This window comes from Pteropus vampyrus, unplaced genomic scaffold (assembly GCF_000151845.1).
Source record: "Pteropus vampyrus isolate Shadow unplaced genomic scaffold, Pvam_2.0 Scaffold379, whole genome shotgun sequence".
In the NCBI taxonomy this organism is placed as follows: Eukaryota; Metazoa; Chordata; class Mammalia; order Chiroptera; family Pteropodidae; genus Pteropus; species Pteropus vampyrus.
Window position 1 is genome coordinate 583,135 of NW_011889160.1, and position 19,037 is coordinate 602,171.

Here is a 19,037-nt window from a genome sequence, read left to right on the forward strand (position 1 = left end):
GAACCCTCCAGCCTGCTTGCGCTGTCTCCGGCCTCAGGGCCTGGCCGGGCTTGTCTCCCTGGCCCACCCGTTTCCCACAGCCTTGGTTTCTTCTGCTGGGCCCTACTGTTTCTCCACCCTCCCAAGAGGCCACCCGCAGCTTCACCGTGGAACCCTTCAACCCACCCCCAATCTCCTCCCACCCTGGACTCCCACAGGTGAAGACACACCAGCCTTTCCACCCAAGGGCCCTCTCGCGTCTCCCACCTCAAAAGGCTGTTTTTATTTTTAAAGTTTTATTTAAATGTAGACTATTAGTCAATGATTGGAAAATCAATAATGAAAAATAGTTTTTTAGGGTATTCTCCTAGTGCTGAGAAGGAACACGCACAGCTGCACTGGCCCTGGGGGCAGCACCCTTAGGGAGCTGGGGTCATCTCCAGGGGTCACCCAAGGCCTATGGGTCACGGGGCCTTCACGGCTCTGGCCTGGCCCCCTGACCCTCCCTAGGCCCGCCGCGCACTCAGGTGAGACCACCAGCCTCTCCTTGGCCTAGGCTCGCAGGGCTTGGCTTAGACTCTTCTGAGGAGGCATCGTCCCGCATCCTGCCCCGTCATAAATATGTACAGATCCCTGGACAGTCTGGGGCACCAGGCCTGGGTGGAGCTGGGGCTGCCTGTCCCCACGCCTGTGGCACTACGACTCTCGGGGTGAGTGCGCAGGGCAGTTTGGACCTCCCCTGACATCCATCCCTCTGGTCACTGGTTCTCAGGCAGCTGCCAACTGGCCCAGGACCCGGCGGAATTGCTGGGTGCTGTGGCCCAGCTCCCTGACCCTGTCCACCATGTCCTGGGCGGCGGTGGGCGATGGGTACTGCAAGGCAGCAGCCTTGGTGGTGGCCACGATGCCACGCAGGAGGTCGCACAGAAGATTGCTGTAGTGAGTCACCTGGCTGCGCACGTCAGCGGCCTTGGCCTGTCGCGACAGTGTGTCCCCAATGAACACCAGCTTGTGGGCGCTGAGGATGACGAACTTGCTGTGTGCCACGAAGATCTTGGGTGGCTGGTTGGTGGCCACGGCGGTAAAGAAGGCGTCCACCGCGTTGGTCAGCGTGGTCAGGTTTGCCTCACACTGCTCCAGGTAGAAGAGCAGCAGCTGCCGATCCGACGGCCCCAGGCCGCCTGTCCGCCCCGGGGCCAGGGCCTGGGCCGTGGTCCAGTTGGTCAAGTCGTGGTCTATGGGTCGTGACACCTCCTGCTCCAGCCGCTCAAACTGCTTCAGCTGGGGAGACGGAAGGCACAGTGAAAACCAGAGCCACAGAGCAAGAAGGGGTAAAAAGGAAATCCTCCTACAATGAGACAGCACTGAGTCAGCGGCCGTGGGGAACAGAGCCCCAGTCCTGCTGGCGGAGCAGGTGTCCTTCCCAAGTAACTTCTTTACCAATCTCATTAGTGAGTCTGTTTATAGAACATGTTTGAAATGATAAAACAATAGAAACGGAGAACAAGCGAGCGGTCGCGGGGGTGAGGGGCCTCCACCTCCCCGCCTGAGCGCTGTTCTCTAGTCACTCAAGATGCATCGGGGGAAACTGGGTGAAGGGTACACAGGACTGCTCTGTGCTCTTTGCAACTTCCCGTGAATCTATAAATATTTACAACTGAAAAGTTAAAAAAAAACAAAAAAACATTTTCATCTTTCCACAATGTAAAAAGATTCAAATATACCAAACAGAGAAAAAGGTAGCCATCACTTGAGATCTCATGCGCCCAGAAATAATCTGTTAAAATTCTGGTACACTGTCTTTTAGAACTACAAACTAAAGTACTGGCAGATGAAATATAAAATCTTTGAAATGATTTGTGGGGGACGAGGGGCCAGCTAAAACAGGACTATTGTGCTGAGAATGACTAGGGCTAAGTTAACGGTACCTGGGGGACAATTTTCTCCAATTTTATAAATGTATTAAATTTTTCATAATAAAAATTTTAAACAAAAGAAAAAAGGTCATGGTATTTGTAAAAGTTCAGAAAACAAAAGTTCACACAAAAAACTGGTGAATATTCAAGACATTTCTTTTAGTCACGAATTTCCTTTTTAATTAGAAAACTGGAACCACTACTTGGTTTTATTGCCTACTTTCAGCGCCCCACGTCAGGTCACACTCACTCCACGCCAGTGAGCATGCTCAGCAGCATGCAGGGAGCGGACGCTGGCAGCAGCCCTCACCTGGGAGCCACCGGTGTGGCCAGGAGTCCTCATCAGAGCTGGTTCTGACCAGAGGATCGAGTGGCTATGACTGGCTGTGCACAGACTCAGGGACAGACAAGTTCTGTTCTACACAGAAGGTCAAAACCAACTGGCAAAACCAACATGAAACTTAACATTTAAAACCCTCTGACCGAACTCACCAGTCGGTTCTCTTGTCTAATGAGAGAATACACTCATTTTTGTTTTGAATTCTTGTCTTTTTCATTCTTTGACAATTCGAAATAGCTACATAATATTCTAATGTACAAATGTGCATATTTTATTCAACCGATGCTCCACTATTAGACATTGTGGGCGGGGGTCTAAAATTTTCTCATATGGAAATAGAGCAATAAACATCCTTGTCAATACATTTTATGTATCTGTATTTTACTTGTACTTTATATGTCCCTGGCTTAGGAACTCTAGATCTTTAGAGTTTTTCATACATATTCCTACCTTTTTTCCCCAGCTTCTAGTAATTTCTCGAAGTGATCAATCAGATACGTGATGAAATTTATATTCAGCATAGCACTGTTTACAAAAGAAACCCTGGGAATGAGCTAAATGTCCACTGACAGGGGACTGATTAAATGAATGCTGGAAAAATCCAGAGGAAGGAAACAAGGGAAACGTACGTGCCGCTTCCTGAATTAGTGGGGCTTCCACATGTTATATAATTGTTAACATTTATTCCTTTACTGCCTGTGTTCTATGTGCCAAGAACCTCCTAAGTTTCGTACTTTTTTTTACTCATTTAATTCTCACACCAACTCTGGGATGGATACAATTATGACCCCTGCTTTACGGCTGGGGAAACGGGCTTTGAAAAATGCATGCCTTGTCCCAGGCCTCAGGGCAGAGCCAGCGGGCTATGTCACCCTTCCCTATGCCCAGGGGAGGGTGGGGTGAGGGAAATCTGATGGGTGACATTTCCAGGTTTAGTTTGCGCTAGTCTACATTTTAATTTTTATTATCTTCATAATCAAAACAAAATGCCCTTAGTTTTTATTTTTTACTACCCTTTCAAATGATCCAAAATATGAAGGAAACTATGCCTGCAGATAAACACAGCAATACCATGTATAACAAGGAAGAATGGGTATAACATAAATGTTCAACAATAACATGTTTTGTGGCCTTTAAAAGTAACTTATGAGGAATGTTTAATGCCATGGAAAAATGTGTGTGATAAAAGTAGCCATAACTGTTCACAAAGTATCATTCCAAATGCCTCTGTGTGTTCGTGGCTTCATCTCCCTGCTTTTTCACATCTTTTTGTATGTGAGCTCTAAAAGTCTACCATGATTGCTCTTATAATAACTTAACATCAACCCAACAAACACACGGAGACCGTCATGCGGTGGACTGGGGACTGGCTGAGCAGGGAGGGCCCTGGGAGGCTCAGCTCTGGAGACAGGCCCCGAGGGATGGCTTCTCTAACAGACGAGAGGCCTGGGCTGGGAGAAGCTGGTGACCCTTAGCGTCCTCACCTGCTGCAGCTCCAGCTGGCCCTTCCCCTGCCGCATGATGTTGCCCTTTTCCAACAGCTCCTTCTGGGTCTTCTCAAACTCTTCCTTCCCCTGGAGGGGAGACAGGACTGGGCTGAGCTAGAAGCCCCACAGGCCTGGTGGGTCCCGGTGTGGGGCGAGTGGCCACCAGGTGGCGCTGCACACCGTGCCCAGGCTCATAACTGCAGCCACCAGGGCCCGGGCGGCGGCAGCTTCTTGAGGAAGCGGCTCTCCTGGGCCTCCTCCGCCTCCAGCCAGCCCAGGAAGGGGTTGGGCATACTCCATGTGCCATGGCCATCCTCCCTGCCCCGGTTCCTACGTCAGGAATCACATCCACGCCCTAGGCATACAGGGCCTGCTCACCTGCCCCTGACCACTGGGCCTTGGCACTGCCAGCTCTCAGCCTGGAACGCTAAGCCTTCCGGCTGGCGCCCAGCTCTCTGCTCAGAGACACCCCCTACCCCACCTTCCCATCACCTTGTTTATTTCCCCCACGCCCAGAAGTGTCCTTGTCTTTGCTTGTCCTTCAGAATCCATTTCCCAAACAGAACAGCGCCACCTCCGCCCTGGTGACCGGAAAGGCTCAACTCCTGCAGGCTCTGGGGAGCTTTTCCCGCAGGACCCGACGACACAAATGCGCTGCCCGAAGGCCTGAGCGGGAGAGCGGCGGGCGGCCAGGGGCCAGCTGGCCTGAGAGTCAGAGTGAGAGGCGAGCACAGGGCTCACCAAGCCCTGCTGGGGCCAAAGCTCCCTCTGGCCACAAGAGCCCTCTGTTGTGGGGGTGCTGAGGGTCCCACGACAGGGGTGAAAAATCAGCTCGAGGAGGGCCGGGGAGCCGGGGCGGGGTGGGCACCCACCTGCAGGTGGACGTAGTCGTAATCTTCCATCCAGCCCCCCTCGCTGTTCTCGTACTGCCCGTCCGGCGAGTCCTGGGAGGTGAACTTGGGGGGTGAGGGCAGGGGCCGAGACTGGATGCTGCTGGCCTTGTCGGTGGGGTTGGGGTGCAGGGGGCCGCCCCCCTCGGGCCCTGAGACAGGGGCCTTGGTCCGTCTGAAGAGCAGCGAGGCATTGCCATGCAAGAAGGAAGCCAGCTGCTTGGCGTCCTCGGGCACAGCCCGTGAGCAGGCCACCAAGCGGTCTAGGTCTTCAGGAGTGGCCCCGGGGCCACCCCGGGCACTGTCGAAGGTCTGACCGTGGGCCACCAACGTCTGGTACACGTCCTCCATCTTCTGCAGTTGCCGGCTAAGCTTGGCATGCAGCGTGCGGTCAGAAGTGTGGGCAGCATTGCCCACAGCGCTGCGGGCAAACTCCAGCAGCTCATGGACGGCCCCCTGGACAGCAGTCACGGCAGCCCGCAGGTCCTGCACTGGGGCCTCCTGAGGCTCGGCAGTGCTGCGCCAGCCCCCGCACCCACCAGCACTGCCCGCCACGTCCAAGAGGTGGGCTACGGTGGCACTCACACCCTGCTGCAGCCGGCCCAGAGCCTCCACAGCCACCTCCAGCTCCAGGGGCTCGCGGCCCGCGACCGCCGTCTCCAGGGAGGAGGCGGACTGGCTGCTGCGTGTGCTACCCGTGCTGGAGGCTGACAGGCGCTTGCCATCGGCCGGGGCCTCTCGCTCGGCTGGCGGGGGCACCGCGTACACACCGTCATCGGCCACACTGCTGTCAGCTGCCTCAGGAGGAAGAAGCCGCTCACGGGGCACATCGTAGAGGGTGCCGGGGCCAGGCCGTCGCAAGCCAGGGGGCACATCGTAGAGGTCGGGAGCGGGCGGCGGCACGTCGTACACATCCTCAGCGGGCGGCGAGTCCGGGGGCGGTGTGGCAAGGACCAGCGGGTGGCGGGCTGGGTCAAAGGGCTTGGGCTTGGCGAAGGCAGGGGGCACATCGTAGGTCTCCTCACGCAGCAGTGGGCCATCGGGCATGTCCTTGCTCACTGATGGAGGAACATCATACACCTGGAGGGGCAAAGCGTAGTCAAGGCTGCCTGCTCATCTGCCCACCTGGGAGCCTGGGGGCAGGACCCAGTCACATACAGACACAGCCCAGGGGCACACGTCTGTCACAGTTCTCACCCACAGAGGTTCTGATTACGAGTTCAACTCCGGAGCCAGACCTGAGTTCAAAACCCTAGCTCCACTGATTACTATCTGTGTGACCTAAGGCAGGTGACTCAACCCCTCTGTGCCTGTCTGTTCCCCTGGAAGATGGGAGAACTCCTTCACAGGTTCGTGAGGGTCACATGAGGTGAGTCACTTCGTAACCTCAAACACTGGGTGAGAGATAACTGTCACACCACCACCACCGCCGTCACCACCGCCATCACCACCACTGCCGTCGCCACCGCCACCACCACCGCCGTCACCACTGTCACCGCTGCCACCACCGCCGTCACCACCATCACCGCCGCCACCACCACCGCCACCACCACCACTGCCATCGCCACCACCACCACCACCGCCCCTCATGTATTCTCTACTCTGTGGTAGGTACTTGGCCGAGCTGTCTGTGTGTTACACTCAGAGTGACATATTACTGGTCATCCCCCTTTCGCTCTCAGAAGTGTCTGGGTTTGGATGATAAATTCTGGGTCACTCTGCTGATATCCTGTGTGTTCCTCTCAAGAACCCATGAAGAAGGCCCTCGGAAGGGCCCTTTTACAGGTCAGGAAGCTGAGGCTCTGAGGAAAGTCCACCGCAGAGCGAGTGAGAGGTAGAACCGGGAGTGAGTCAGGTCCCTCGATGCCCCCGGCCCTGGAGACACGGGTCCTCGCTCAGCACACACTCAGTCACAGCCAGAACCGCACGCAGTCAGGCCTCAGCCAGCGAGGCCCCAGCATCCCCCGACTGCTCACCGCATGATGGCTGGATGGTGGCAGGCCCTTCTCCACACTGGGGGGCACGTCATAGACATCCAGCGATGGGTCCCGGCCATTGGGACCCTTGACAGCCATGGGGGGAGTGTCATATACCTGGGGACAGAAAAGGTGCAGTGACAGAGGTGCCAGGGCCACTTGAGGGGATGAAAAGAGCAGACACCCCACAGCCCCAACCCCAGGACCATCCTGCCCTGGCGAGGGCCAAGAAGGCTCAGCTCCCTGAGCAGGGCCAGTCCAAGCCACCCTCACCCCAGTCCCGACACTCACCTCCTGGCTGTACTGGCTGGGAAGCAGCCCCCGAACAGGCGGCACGTCGTAGATGTCCTGGGGCCCGGGGCCCAACAGGTGGCGTGGGATGTCGTACTCATCCTGCTCTGGCTGGGAGGCCTCGAACACATAGCCCTGTCCCATGCGGGTGGGTCCCACCACCTAGGGGCAGACAGCTGTCACCACTGGTCCTGAAAACGAGCCTTCAGGTCCTCAGGGAGCCTCCACGACCCTGTGAAGTGGCCGAGACCCACAAAGGCTGGTGCTCCCCAAGGGTGGGCTCAGAGGCCACTCGGAGTCAGGGGTATTCTCGTCCCTTTGCATTCTCTGCCCTCTCTTCAATGAAATGCAATGCCTGGGGATGCTACGAGCATTTGGCTCTGGCCAGGAAACAGAAGTGGTCCCTACAGCTGGATGACTTGGAAGGTTCCAGAAGAGGGCTCATATGGGCTGACAGAGAAAGGGCCACCGTTGAGTGGGGTACCCCTGCCTGGGGTCACCTCCCAGCTGTACCCTCCTCAGAAAGGTCTGCCAGTAAGGGGCTGTCTTGACTGCAGGAGCCAGCAGCCACCTTTCCGCTCCAGGACAAAGGGAGTTGGTTATGCCAGGCCGTGCCCTCCTCAGGCCCAGAGGAGGCAGGAGATCCCGACGGCCAAGGCCTGAGGCCTCCGAGGAAGTGGTGGCCTGGCAGGGCAGCAAGTGGCACTCCTGCCCCTCTTGTTCCCAGCGTATCTTGGAGAGACTCCTGAGGACAAGCCGATGAGGACGCCCAGACCTCAGGGCCAGTTCTCAGGCAGAAGGCGGGACGAGTGTGAGGGAGTAGCCAAGACTAGAACCAAGACCCCCTCTCCCCACATCCACAGGGCCCTGAGACCACCACTCACCCGAACAGATAACATCAGCCCAGAGAGGCAGCCAGCCCTTTCGCCCCTCCCCGGTGCACCCTGCCCCTGGCCCAGAGTCCAGAGCTGTGCCGCTGCCCACAGCCCCTCACGTCAGCACCAGACCTGGTGGGCAGTGCTGGGCAGGCAGCCTTCTCCCCTGCAGGCACCCGGCCGGTGGGAAGGGCCGGTGGGAGGGGTCAGCCCTGTGGGCGGGGCCGGCAGGATCTAAGCCAGCTCAGGGCAGGCCTCCCCCGCAAGGCTCCCTGCTCTGCTCTTCTCCGACAGAAAGGCCTTTTGTTCCCTAATCAAAGGGGACGTCTGGGACAGGGTTGACTCAGGCCCTCCCCACGCTCATCTCCGGGGGCAGCAGGGCTGGGCAGGGCCTGCCCTTGGGCTCGGTGCCGCCAGGACCCTGTGCCCCTGCTTGCACCCAGCCCCCATGACAGGCAGCCAGCTCTGTACACCCTGCGCCCTGGATAGTGCAGGCAGCATGTGCGCACACTGGGCACCAGGAGCAGCAGAGTGCCCCCCACCAGAAGCACGGGCACCAGAACTTTTCTGATTAGCCTAGGGCTTGGCAGAGCCTCCTGCTCCTGGGCCTCGCAGCACAGCCAGGCAGCGAGCGGCAAGGGCTCGTGGGCAGCAGGCTCTCGCTCTCCACCAGATGCCGGGCACGCCCCCATGGGGTATTCCCCGCCCACAGCACCCCACCCCCAGTACGTCTGGGAGTAGAGTTGGCGGCCCTCCCCAGACTCATCTCCCTCCTCAAGCCCCAGACTTGAGTCTCCTCCAGAGCTATTTTTAGACACTGGAACCTGCCAAGAGCAAGGCTCCCAGGCAGGCAGGCGGGAGCTGGCGGGACGTGGCAGGTTGGCGGGGCCTCGAGGTGAGGCCTGAGGCAGCTCCAGGCCCTGTAAACCTCTGAAAGGCAGGTGGGGACCTAGCTCCATGAAGAGAGGCGTGCACCTGAGCCCCGCTCAGCCTCCCACAGAGGAGTGAGAGCAGGAAGAACAGCTCTGGGGGCCCGACCCCAGGCCCTGGGCTCTGGGCAGTTTGCCACTCCTGCGGCTGAATCAGTGACAGTAAGCAGCCATATTGGCCAGCAAATGTTTTTCTGATAGAAAAAAATAGTAAGGCAGCCGCCAGGGGAAAAAGCTTGTTAGGGAAACGAACTCTCCAGAGAGCTGCTGGCCACTAATCGCAGGCCAGGCTGCCTTGCTCTGCACCTGGGGCTCTGTTAGCAGGACCTGGAGGCCCCCAGGGTGGCAGACCCAGCCAGGGTCTGGGAGGAGACACACATGCTCTTTCACACACACATCTCAACAGCAGATGAGAGAACACATATACCTAGTGTTAGATGCACACCCAAAGACAGACCCGGGCAGGGCAGGGGCCCATCGGGGCGTCTGTAGAGCAGGACTGAGACATGAAGCTAAGGGCTACCAAGACCCACTGTGAAGGGACAGGCCATCTGCCCCATTCTGCCCAGGTGCCCGACCACCTCCAGGCAGTTCAGCTGCCAGTCAAAGGCCAACTGGCCCTGGCACACCCCACCCCATCCCTATCTGGGAGCTCGGTTTCCTCCTCTGGGAAATGGAGCACTACTGGAATGCTGTGGGATGGAACAGGTGACCAACTAACCTCTCATCAGGAGGGGACACACCTGACATGGGTGCTTCTGCCCCCCACCCCATGACACGACACTGTGGGCCTGGGGAGCGGATGGAGCTCCCAGAAGAAAAAGCACTGAGCTCAGCTGTGTCCCGCCTGCTCCTGACCCAGCACCACAGCTGTCCCGTTAGGCGCAGCTGCTGTGCCTGACCCAGAGGCACTCCCCCAAGAGTGACCTCACAGAAACAGCCCCCACTCTGGGGGCCCTACTTCTCCCCTTTTCTTCCTAAAGCTATGTCCCAGCCTAAAGGGTGCTAACACCCAGTGAGGCCCTGACCTCTCGCACCAGGCATTGGACCCCTTCTGACCACCGGCCTCCTCACTCATCCTTCGGTGTCCTAAGTGCCAGGACCCCACCCCGCAACCAAGGTCCTGGCAGGGTTCCTCTTCAGCTCAGCTGACCTCAACCCCTGGAACCAGGAGTCAGTTTCCCAGACTTCTGAGGGGGAAGACGAGGCTTACGAAAGCACAACCTTGAAATGTGGGCACTAAGATGTTTATTGCCCCGCTGTTTGTCACAGAGACGTACGTATGCCATCAGGAACCGCCGAGAGCCTACCCCAACAGGAAGGGACAACAGAGCAAAATCCAGGGCAGTCATCACAGTCATGTTTAGGGACCCAACTAAACGCTTTTGCTATCTGATATTGAATTTACAACCTCAAAATGCAAAACTATGTGTACAAATCTGTGAAAGACTAACAGAGAATATGCTAGACAAAATATGCCAAAATTTCCCAGTTATTACCTCTTGATTGGGGCATCTCATGTCTAGGCTTTTTCATACATTATGCATTTTCTCTGACAAACAAGCATCATTTTCATGATTATGAAATAAAAGCAGATGCAACGGAGGCTCAGGCCAGGAGCCACGAGGCTTCTCAGGCGAGGGCACCTGGGCCCCAGCCAGGTGAGCCCAGAGGCGGGCTGAGAGCAAGCCCTTGACGGGGAGGGAAACAGAACCAACAACCAAAACGTGGGCTTGCATCCACAACCTGGCATGAGGGTCTCCCTGATGCTTCCTGGCCCACAGGGCTTCCACTGCCTGCCTGGCCTCACAGATGCACCAGGTAGACTTGTCCGCAAAGATTCGTGAAGGAAGGGGGTAAGGGAAAGGGTGTGCCTCCCTGGGGTGAGCAGAACATGGAGTGTGTGTGTGTGTGTATGTATGTAGGGGGATGGACCATGGCCTGTCCCAAAGCTTGCTGGCTAGGCACTGCTCCCTGCCACCACCCACAGGACAGGTGCTCCCCTGGCAAGGCTCTGCTCCTCTGACTAAAGCTCTCTTGGGAGCAGCCTTAGTCTGGGCGATCCCAGCCTAGCATGGCACATTTCTGCCACTGGCCCATCTCTGGCCAGGTAGTTGAAGGAGCAGATAGGGCAGGAAGTGGGAGCTACTGATTCAGGGTTCCCTGGTGGCCAGAGTCCATGGAGCCCCACCTTCAGCCAGCCAATGGCCTCTAGCCAGGTCTCCTGGCTGCCAAGCTCTGCCCTGTGGGCAGGAGCAGAGCGACACTGCCTGCTCACCTGCTGCCCAGCTGGCATGGGCAAGTCTCCCACCTCAGCCCTGGGCTGGCTCCGAGGACAGAGGCTCAGTGCTGTGGAGTGAGGACCTACTTGGCCACTGTCTCTGGACACAGGCGGCCCCGGCTTACACATGGAACCTGGGAAGTTGATCCCAGCAGAGCCGAGCTGCTACGCCTGCCACCCCGCCTAGCCCACCAGGGCCTGGGCTGGCAGCGAGGGCCTCCCTGCTGCTGTGGGCGGGCTTTCTCAGGGTCTTCCTGGGTGAGCTGTAATGGCCGAACAGACATGGAGGAGACAGGGAGGAAGAGCTGGGTATGGCTGCTCTGTCTTCCAAGTCTGGGATTTCTGCTTCTGGACCTCAGGAAACTCCGCTCCCCAACTCTCGAAGGGACTTATGCCCCGGAAGACACAAGCCAAGGTGAAGAAATGTTGCTCCTGACTCAGCTCAAAGCAGCCAGTGGGGCCTGGCCTCCCTCTGACTTGCCTCCCTCCTACAGGAAGACGGCCGGCCTGGGGACAGTGGCGGGCACCAGTACAGGGCAGGCCCATGTGGAGCCTAGTGCGGGGTGCAGAGCTTTGACCCCTGGCCCAACATCTGACTGGTAACAGCTCACAACACACTTGAACCAGAGTCTCTCTCAGGGCGACCCTACACTGGCAATCCTAAGGGCAGTGTCCCCCCCACAGGTGCAAGGATCACAAAAAGGTCACCCTTCAGGTGCCCACAGGCCCACTAAAATGCCCCGGAAGAGAAGGGTCAGGTGTCTGCAGAGCCAAGGATGGCCAGAAGATATGCTCCACCCCAACTCCAGGGGCTGGCGCATCCCCCCCGAGGACTCATGGGCGCCCCCAGGTACCAGGCGCTGGCCTCTCCCCTTCGTCCCTTCCTCTTTTCCTGCTGGCCGAATGCAGACATGCTGGCTGGAGCGCACGGGGCAACTGTCCTGGCCCAGAAGACCCACGCCGTGGACGTCAGAGCCGTAAGAGGCAGGGAGCTGTGGCCCGTGATGGGGCAGAGGGGCCGGGGCAGCCCTGTACTGCTCCCCTCAAAACCGAGAAATGTAAGAAAAACCATCTCTCTTTCAATCCATTCTTTGGGGTTTTCAGCCACTCTCTGCCACCTGCGGCACTGCACGTCATACCGGATTTCTCCTCCAAGCGCCGTCCGGCGCTCCCGGCCTGCTTGCCCTGCCCCAGTCTGGGCCCCTGGATGCGCCCCACGCCCTCCACTCTGTGGGCATGATGACCTTACCAGGACATGGGTTAGGCAGGTCATTCCTACTCAAAACGCTCCACCTTCAGGAAGGCATCTGGGTCTTTGGTGGCACCAGACCCCTGGGGTCCTGTCCCCAGCCTGCTGCTCTGGCCTCAAAACCCAAGCCCGGCCTGCCATCTTGGACACAGACTCTCCACACACCCAGGCCTTTGACAGGCTGTCCTCTGCTAGCAACACCCTCCCACTGGGGCATCTGCTGCAGGCGACCTCATGGTCCAAGGCTGGCTTAGACATCTCTCTGGGCTGGCCCATCCTGTCACACCCATCTTCAGCAGCAGGATGAACACACTGCCCAAACACCCGTCTCCCGCCCTAGCCCAGACTGAACACACAGCCGCTGCTGGAGCCCCGGAGAACCCAAGGGTGCTTAGCTGGGCCCTGCGGTGCTCGGACACGGGGGCCTGGGCAAAACCCACCAGGGGGCTGCCCCGCCATGCCAGGGCGGCCTTACCTTTGCCGGCGGCTTCGTCCCCTCCCAGCTGCGTGCGTCCATGGATGGGGGCACCTGGTAGATGTCGTGCCCTATCCCAGCAGAAGGTGGCACCTGGTAAATGTCCTGGGCTGGGCTGCCAGGCCCTGGGGGCACCTGGTAAAGGTCTGGGGCTGGGCTGGGAAATGGGTGATGGGGCATCTGCTTCAAGAATGTGGACGTCTGCTTGGCTGGGGGAGACTGGAACTGTGGGCTGGGCCCAGGGGCTTGGTAGAGGCCCTGTTGAGTCTTACTGGGGGTGGGCACCAGGTAGACGCTGTCGGGCTGGGGTGGGTATGAGGTGGGCAGCATGGACGTGTACTGGGTGGCCGGGTTGTGGAGACCAGGCTGAGGCGGGGCAGAGGGGGCGGGAGGGCCGGGGCCGGGCCCTGCTGGCTTCTTGTCGTGCATGCCCACCAGGATCTTGAGGCGGTTCCCAGGCACGATGCCTTGGCGCCCGTGCAGTGAGCAGAGCCACCAGCCGTCCAGGCCCTGTGTGTCCCGCTCCAGCACCGTCATGATATCACCCTTGCGGAAGGAGAGCTCATCCGGGGACTCAGCCACGTTGTCATAGAGGGCTTTGGCCAGCACGTTCTGGGGAGAGAGGACACAGGTGGGTGTGAGGGCCAGAGGGTATGCGTGGAGAGGCTCAGCACCCGCCCAACTCCCACCCTGCTCCAGGACGTGGGAGGCATCTGGCCTTGGCACTGATAAATGGACAAAGTAGGGTTTGGCATGATCCCAACGCCTCTATCCCCCGGCCCCTGGCAGAAAGGCCCAGCTAATCCTGGTGCTTCCGATGGGCCTGGATAGTGCCTCAGAATCCTCTCTACGGAATCCACTGCCTACGCTCCAGAGATGGCACTCAAGACGCTCTTAAAATCCACTCCCAGAGTCACACTGCAACCTGGACCAACACTGGGGAGAGCAGAGATAATGACAGGAATGGCCCCCACAGCCTGGAAAGAAAACAGGATGCACAGCACACCCTCCCTGCTCCAACTCAACAGTCTTGCTGCCCTGCCAGGGCAATCAGCCAAGAGGGAAAAAAATGAAAGACAGAGTAGGGAGGGGACACAGGGACAAAATGCTCATCATCTGCAGACCATATGATCATCAAATATACCATTGCACTGGAAGAATCAATAACCGATGAGAAAGGAATGCCTCGGAACAGACGTCACAACATAATGTCAAAAGCTACAGGTTCTCTTCCAGGAACTAATCAAGTGAAGACTGCAGGGGCTCTCAGAGGAGGAAACATTTACAACCTGTCCAAGGGCTCAAGGAAAAGCCTGACTAAAGGGGGAAATGTACGGAGTTCACGGTGGGGTGCCCAAGGGCTGTAAAAAGCCAATTAGCCCACGCTTCCTTAATAAATTACGATTACAATCAAAGCGCCAGCAGAAATTGTTTTTTCGTTGAAGAATCTGGCCAAAGAAAAAGAATCCTTCTAGAATTAAATGGAGCAACAAAGGTCCAGGAATAGGCAGGTTAATTCTGAAAATAAAATGCCAAGGGGTGCTTTCCTTCCCAGCTTTGAGGACATGCTGCGACTCCAAGTCAGTGAGGGGCACAGGGCCCAGCGTGCTGGGAGGGGGCTGAGAGAGGCCCCCGCTCTACGGGGAGCTGGTGGATGCCAAAGGCGGTGCCCACAGCAACGGGGAAGGATATGACTCTGCCACAGAGAGTATGAAGAAAACTCACTCACTGCAGGAAGAAAAATCCATTTGGACACTTGCCTCACATTATAAACAAAGAATATTAGAGGTCTAAGAGACACAAATCTAGAAATAATAAAAGAAAAAACTGGGAGAATTGATTTGTGACTTTGAGATAGGAAAAAACTATACAACAAAACCTCAAAAACAAAGGCCCTAAGGACACAACATAAAGTGACAACACAAGGCTGACAGAGTGACTGGTCACCAAGTGATGAGAGAGTGATTACTCTAGAATCTGGGGGCGCGCCTACAAATCAGCAAGACGAGAAAACCAACCAAACGTGAAGAGGGATTTCTCCAAAGGGGAAAAACGAATGGCCACGACTATCACAAAGACACCCCGGGCTCTAACCAGCAAATCCGGACACAGCTGAGATTCTGCTCTATGCACCGGCAGGTGTCCAGGCACTTGGGGAGGCAAGTCCACCACGCCCTCCCGAGGGGAGATCTACATCCCAGAACACTTTGCGTAAATGTTGTTATAAGCAGCTATAAAACAACTCTGTGTAGTTTTCACAGACACTTATTCGGGGACAGATTATGCTAGTGCGGGTGCTTCTGGAAGAGTAATGGAACGAGACAGACATCAGGAACAGGTGGGGAAAATAAAGTCCAACAAAGAAGGACAGCACCCCCCAGCCCAGTCCTTTGCTGCTGTGACTCTCCTGCTAATCCTCACAGCCACCCAGAAGTGGGCACTGCTCTGGGGCTCCATCAGGCAGCAAATCTTCCCAGAGCAGGAACACGCGTTCCATGTGGCCCAGGCACACAGAGGCCCTGCAGTCAAGCAGCCTGCGCAGGCCCTGGTGAAGGCCTTGGCGAGGCTCTGGGGTCAGAGGCAGGAGGACCACAGCTCTGGTGACACGGTGCTAGCAGGCCCAGAACCTCACTGAAGGTGGAGAACTCAGGGTGGGGAGACCCCACATTTTCAGCCCCCCTGCTGTTGCTGCTCCCCTTGCATAGGTGCCAGGCTCAGGCTGGGCCCAGATATAGCACAGAGGGTCTCCTGCCCCAGTTGGAGGGCCAAGGTCAGTACCGAGGAGCGAATGAGGCACCTCGGGGAGAGAAGGCCAGGGTTACCTTGGCCTCCTAGGGCAGCAGAAAGCTTGGCCGGGTGCAGCAGAGACCCAGGCCTCACGCGTAGGGGAGGCTGGGGCTGTGGAGAGGACACAGCCAGGCCACCTGGGCTCCAGCCCTCCAGCCAGGCCTCAGCTCTGCTTGCCCTCTTCTGAGTCTCCTGGGGTCTGAGGATGCAGAGCCTGGTCTCGACTCCTGACTTGGAAAAGGGACCTGAGTTCTGGCAACCCGCTGCTGTGTGACCTTCCCCATCTGGGCCCAGTCTTGTCCCCGGGACTCCACTAGCAAGGATTAAGGCAGGGGCTAGAATTCCAGACGGAAGGAAGGGTCACGCCCCCTTGGGCAGAAACGGGAAGTGGGAGCCTGGGCCCTGGGGCAGAGGGCAGTGGGAGTGAGGCTTCACCCAGCCCAGACTGGCACCCCCTCCTCCCTCCACGCCAGCATTTGGGGTGAGCCCTTTGCACTACCTCCCCTGCCTGCCACAAGGAGGATTAGGGAAGAGGGCTGAGTGTCACCAAGGCAGCCCAAGGGGGAGGCTGGGCAAGCAGCATGTGCCCCAGGACCCAGGTATGAATGAATGTTCAGACCCTGGGGAGCATCAGCTGGGAGCCCATTTCTCCAGAGCGGCTCAGAGCCCCCAGTCCAATTAAGGGACAGAGGCAGGAAAGTTGGGAGCGAAGAGGGGTAAGGCCCAGGGGAGGAGCCAGCCCAGCCAGGCAGCTCAGAGCTCAGGGAGAGCAGAACCAGCCAGTTCACCCCAGCACAAAGGTGAGCACCAGGCAGAGGACCTCGGAACTGCCGGCTGCTGCAAGGCCGTCCACACCGTGATGATGACAGAGTTACAAATGCACCGAAGTATAAATTATGTCTCAATAAAACATCACTCCGACTTAAATGTGGAGAGGGTAAGAATAACAGTGATTGGGGGATACTTTCTCTTCTTGTTTCTCAGAATTTTTCGATTTGTATTTAATGAGCATTTCTTAGCTTTAGGGTTAAAAAAATACACATCCTGAAAAAGAAAACAGTGGACTACCTCCCAGGCTCCAAGGCAGGCTGGGGCAGAGGATGCAGAAGCAGGTCGAGGTCAGAGCCCCAGGCGGAGCGGGCAGGGGCTGTCCTGCAGCCCACTGGGGCTCACTGCCCCATCCCCAGGCTGCCTAGGAGAAAAGCGACTTTCCCAAATATGGTCAGCAGCCAGCCTCAGGGAATCACATCCATCAGGGGGCGGGACACCCGGTCCCCCTCCCCCAGTGACCCCAGAACACAGAGCCACCCTACCGGGTCCCCCCAGCCCCTGCCCTGGTGACCACAGGAAGTGCCAGCAGAGTGAGTCACAGGAAAATTCCCCTCTGGCCCAGTCAAAAGGGGCGGGATACAGACGGAGGGGACTGCCCCTAGGAGGCCCCTTACCTCTTAGGAGGAGGGCAGCCTAGAGTAGGCTGGCAGATGGGCCTCAGCCAGGTCCCACAAGCAGGGCTGGGCATTCAGGGAGGCTGGAAGGCTCTGCCAAGGGCAAGGTCCAGTGGGGGAGGGAAGGGAAGGCAGGGAGAGTCCACCCGGGGCCCAGGGAGCTACTGGGGCCTCCTGTGTGCAGGGTAGCCAGCCCCACCTTTTGGAATGAGCTCACTGAGCAATCAAGGCCAACTGTGGCTGCAACTGTACAGTCTGGGGCGGCTGGAGCCAGGCTGGGAAGCACCTCTCTCGGCTGGGCACGTGGCACTGAGCGCCTGGCACCAGGAGCTCCTTGCCTGTGTTGGCTGGTACCCCCACCCAGAGCCCCAGAGGCAGCCCTCTCTCCACAGCCCAGACCTAGTCCTGGGCAGTGCTGGCGCCGGAGCACTCCAGAGCACTCCAGCTGGCCCAGCATCCGCCCCTTTGGGCCTCTAAGCCTCCCCAGCTGCTCCTGAGACAAGCTCCTCCTTCCTTCTCTCCCAGTCCCTCAGCAGCAACTCAGACCAGACCAGACCTGGGCCTGCCTCTCCCTCCCACTGCCGGGTCATCTCAAGCAAGTCCCTTAGCCTCTCTGAGCACCCAGATGCCCTGTGCTAAGACGACGGTCCTGGTTTCGTAGGACTGTCCTCTTGTTCAACAAAAGATTCACCTGGCTCTGCTCTCCGCCAGGTGCTGGGCCAGGCTCTGCGAGGAGTAGGCCCAGCTCGACCACACTGGGCTGACATTTGAGTGGCAGAAAGACACCAAACAACTCGCCAGGGCAGGGGGCAAGGGTAGGGTGCCAAAAATAAAGTGGGACAGGGCCATCACATACAGAGTGGTCAGCGGTGGCCTCCCCAAAGAGGTGACATTTCAGATGACTCATGAAGAAGGAAAACTAGGCAACCAGGAAACAAGCCCAGGAAGAGCCGTACGGGCAGAAAGAGCAGCCACGAGCCAAGGCGCTGGAGCAGGGAGAGGCAGGAGGGGCGGCTGGCTGTGGCCCCGGAGCGGCAGGCAGGCCGAAGCCGGTCACACTGCAGGATGCCTTGGGATGGTTTGCGGAGAGCTCAGTAAATGTCACCCAAATGGTGGCATCCCGCAGCAGGATAAGCCCAGCCCGAGACCGCCTGCTCTGGACGCACTCCCGCAGACCCAACGTCTTGCCCCAGCGTGGAAGAGCGGCCAGCTCTCCCAGAGCCTGGCTTCGCGGCCTCCACAGCTAGGCGATCAGGTGCTTCGCCATCACACTCGCGAGGGGACCGCGGTGACCGCCTGTAGGAGCGCCCTGCCAGCACGCCACGGCCGTCAGGCAAACGCTGCGTCAAAGCACTGGCACGGCCGCCGGCCTGCCCTGAGCCTCTGGCCACCTCGCTTCTGCCTCTAGGAAACCTCGCAAGCTGTCCTACTCCTTCTTCAGGACATGACTCATGGCACCCCTCCAGGAGGGACCCCGGGCCTCTCCTTGGGCACCCACTCCCTGTTGCCCCCCCACCCCCACGGAAGTGCTGACTAATATGCTGTCTTACTGCCCACTTCGTGGCCTCCAACCCGGATGCCCAGGATGAGAGGGGCTGTCTCCCTCAGCATGTAACACCCCCACACATGGGCACCAGGCCTGGCCCAGATTGCATGGGCTCAGGCAGAAGCCCTCCTTGCAGAAGATGGTGACCTGCCCTCCCCGGGAGCAGCATGGCCACGTCTGAGGAAGCCAGAAGGCCCTTTGGGGCTTGCTCTCCCCGAGAGGGGGAACCAGAGAACCCCCAGCCCAATGCCAACTCTCCCAGGCAGTGGCCTGCCAACCAGGCCCGCTCAGAACAACACCCTGGTTGTTGCACGCCAGAGAGAGACAGGGCTGCCCCGCAGGCCCTGCCTGGCTCTGAGAATGGCCCTCATTGTGTCCTGGGGCCCTCTGGGCACCAGCCCCACCCAGGCCAGGAGGGTCCTCAGACACGAAGCAGCTGGGCCTTGGACGCTGGTGGGTAGGCGTCTGGGAGACCATAGCCATGTGACAGGTATTCAGGTCTCCCCCTCGGCTCTGCAGGCCGCCTCAGGGAGCCATGGATGTGCTCTGGGTACCTGCAAAACCTGACGCT

General features: G+C 58.2%; 1 protein-coding gene across 5 annotated transcripts in view; it reads right to left on the reverse strand.

The window, feature by feature from the left end:
• Window positions 1-258: 258 nt before the first annotated feature.
• Window positions 259-19,037, reverse strand: part of BCAR1 (BCAR1, Cas family scaffolding protein) — a 40,402-nt gene continuing 21,623 nt past the window's right edge. For 3 of the 5 annotated variants that reach the window (XM_011379935.2, XM_011379934.2, XM_011379933.2), the window contains exons 2-7: window positions 12,689-13,300; window positions 6,880-7,041; window positions 6,589-6,705; window positions 4,595-5,692; window positions 3,720-3,809; window positions 259-1,260 (exon numbers count right to left, since the gene is read on the reverse strand). In XM_011379935.2, coding sequence (XP_011378237.1) covers window positions 748-1,260; window positions 3,720-3,809; window positions 4,595-5,692; window positions 6,589-6,705; window positions 6,880-7,041; window positions 12,689-13,300 — 2,592 coding nt within the window. In that variant the 3' untranslated portion in view covers window positions 259-747. Of the gene's footprint in view, window positions 1,261-3,719; window positions 3,810-4,594; window positions 5,693-6,588; window positions 6,706-6,879; window positions 7,042-12,688; window positions 13,301-17,611; window positions 19,030-19,037 lie in introns of those variants that run through there. The other 2 variants (XM_023523145.1, XM_023523146.1) reach the window with 2 other exon arrangements.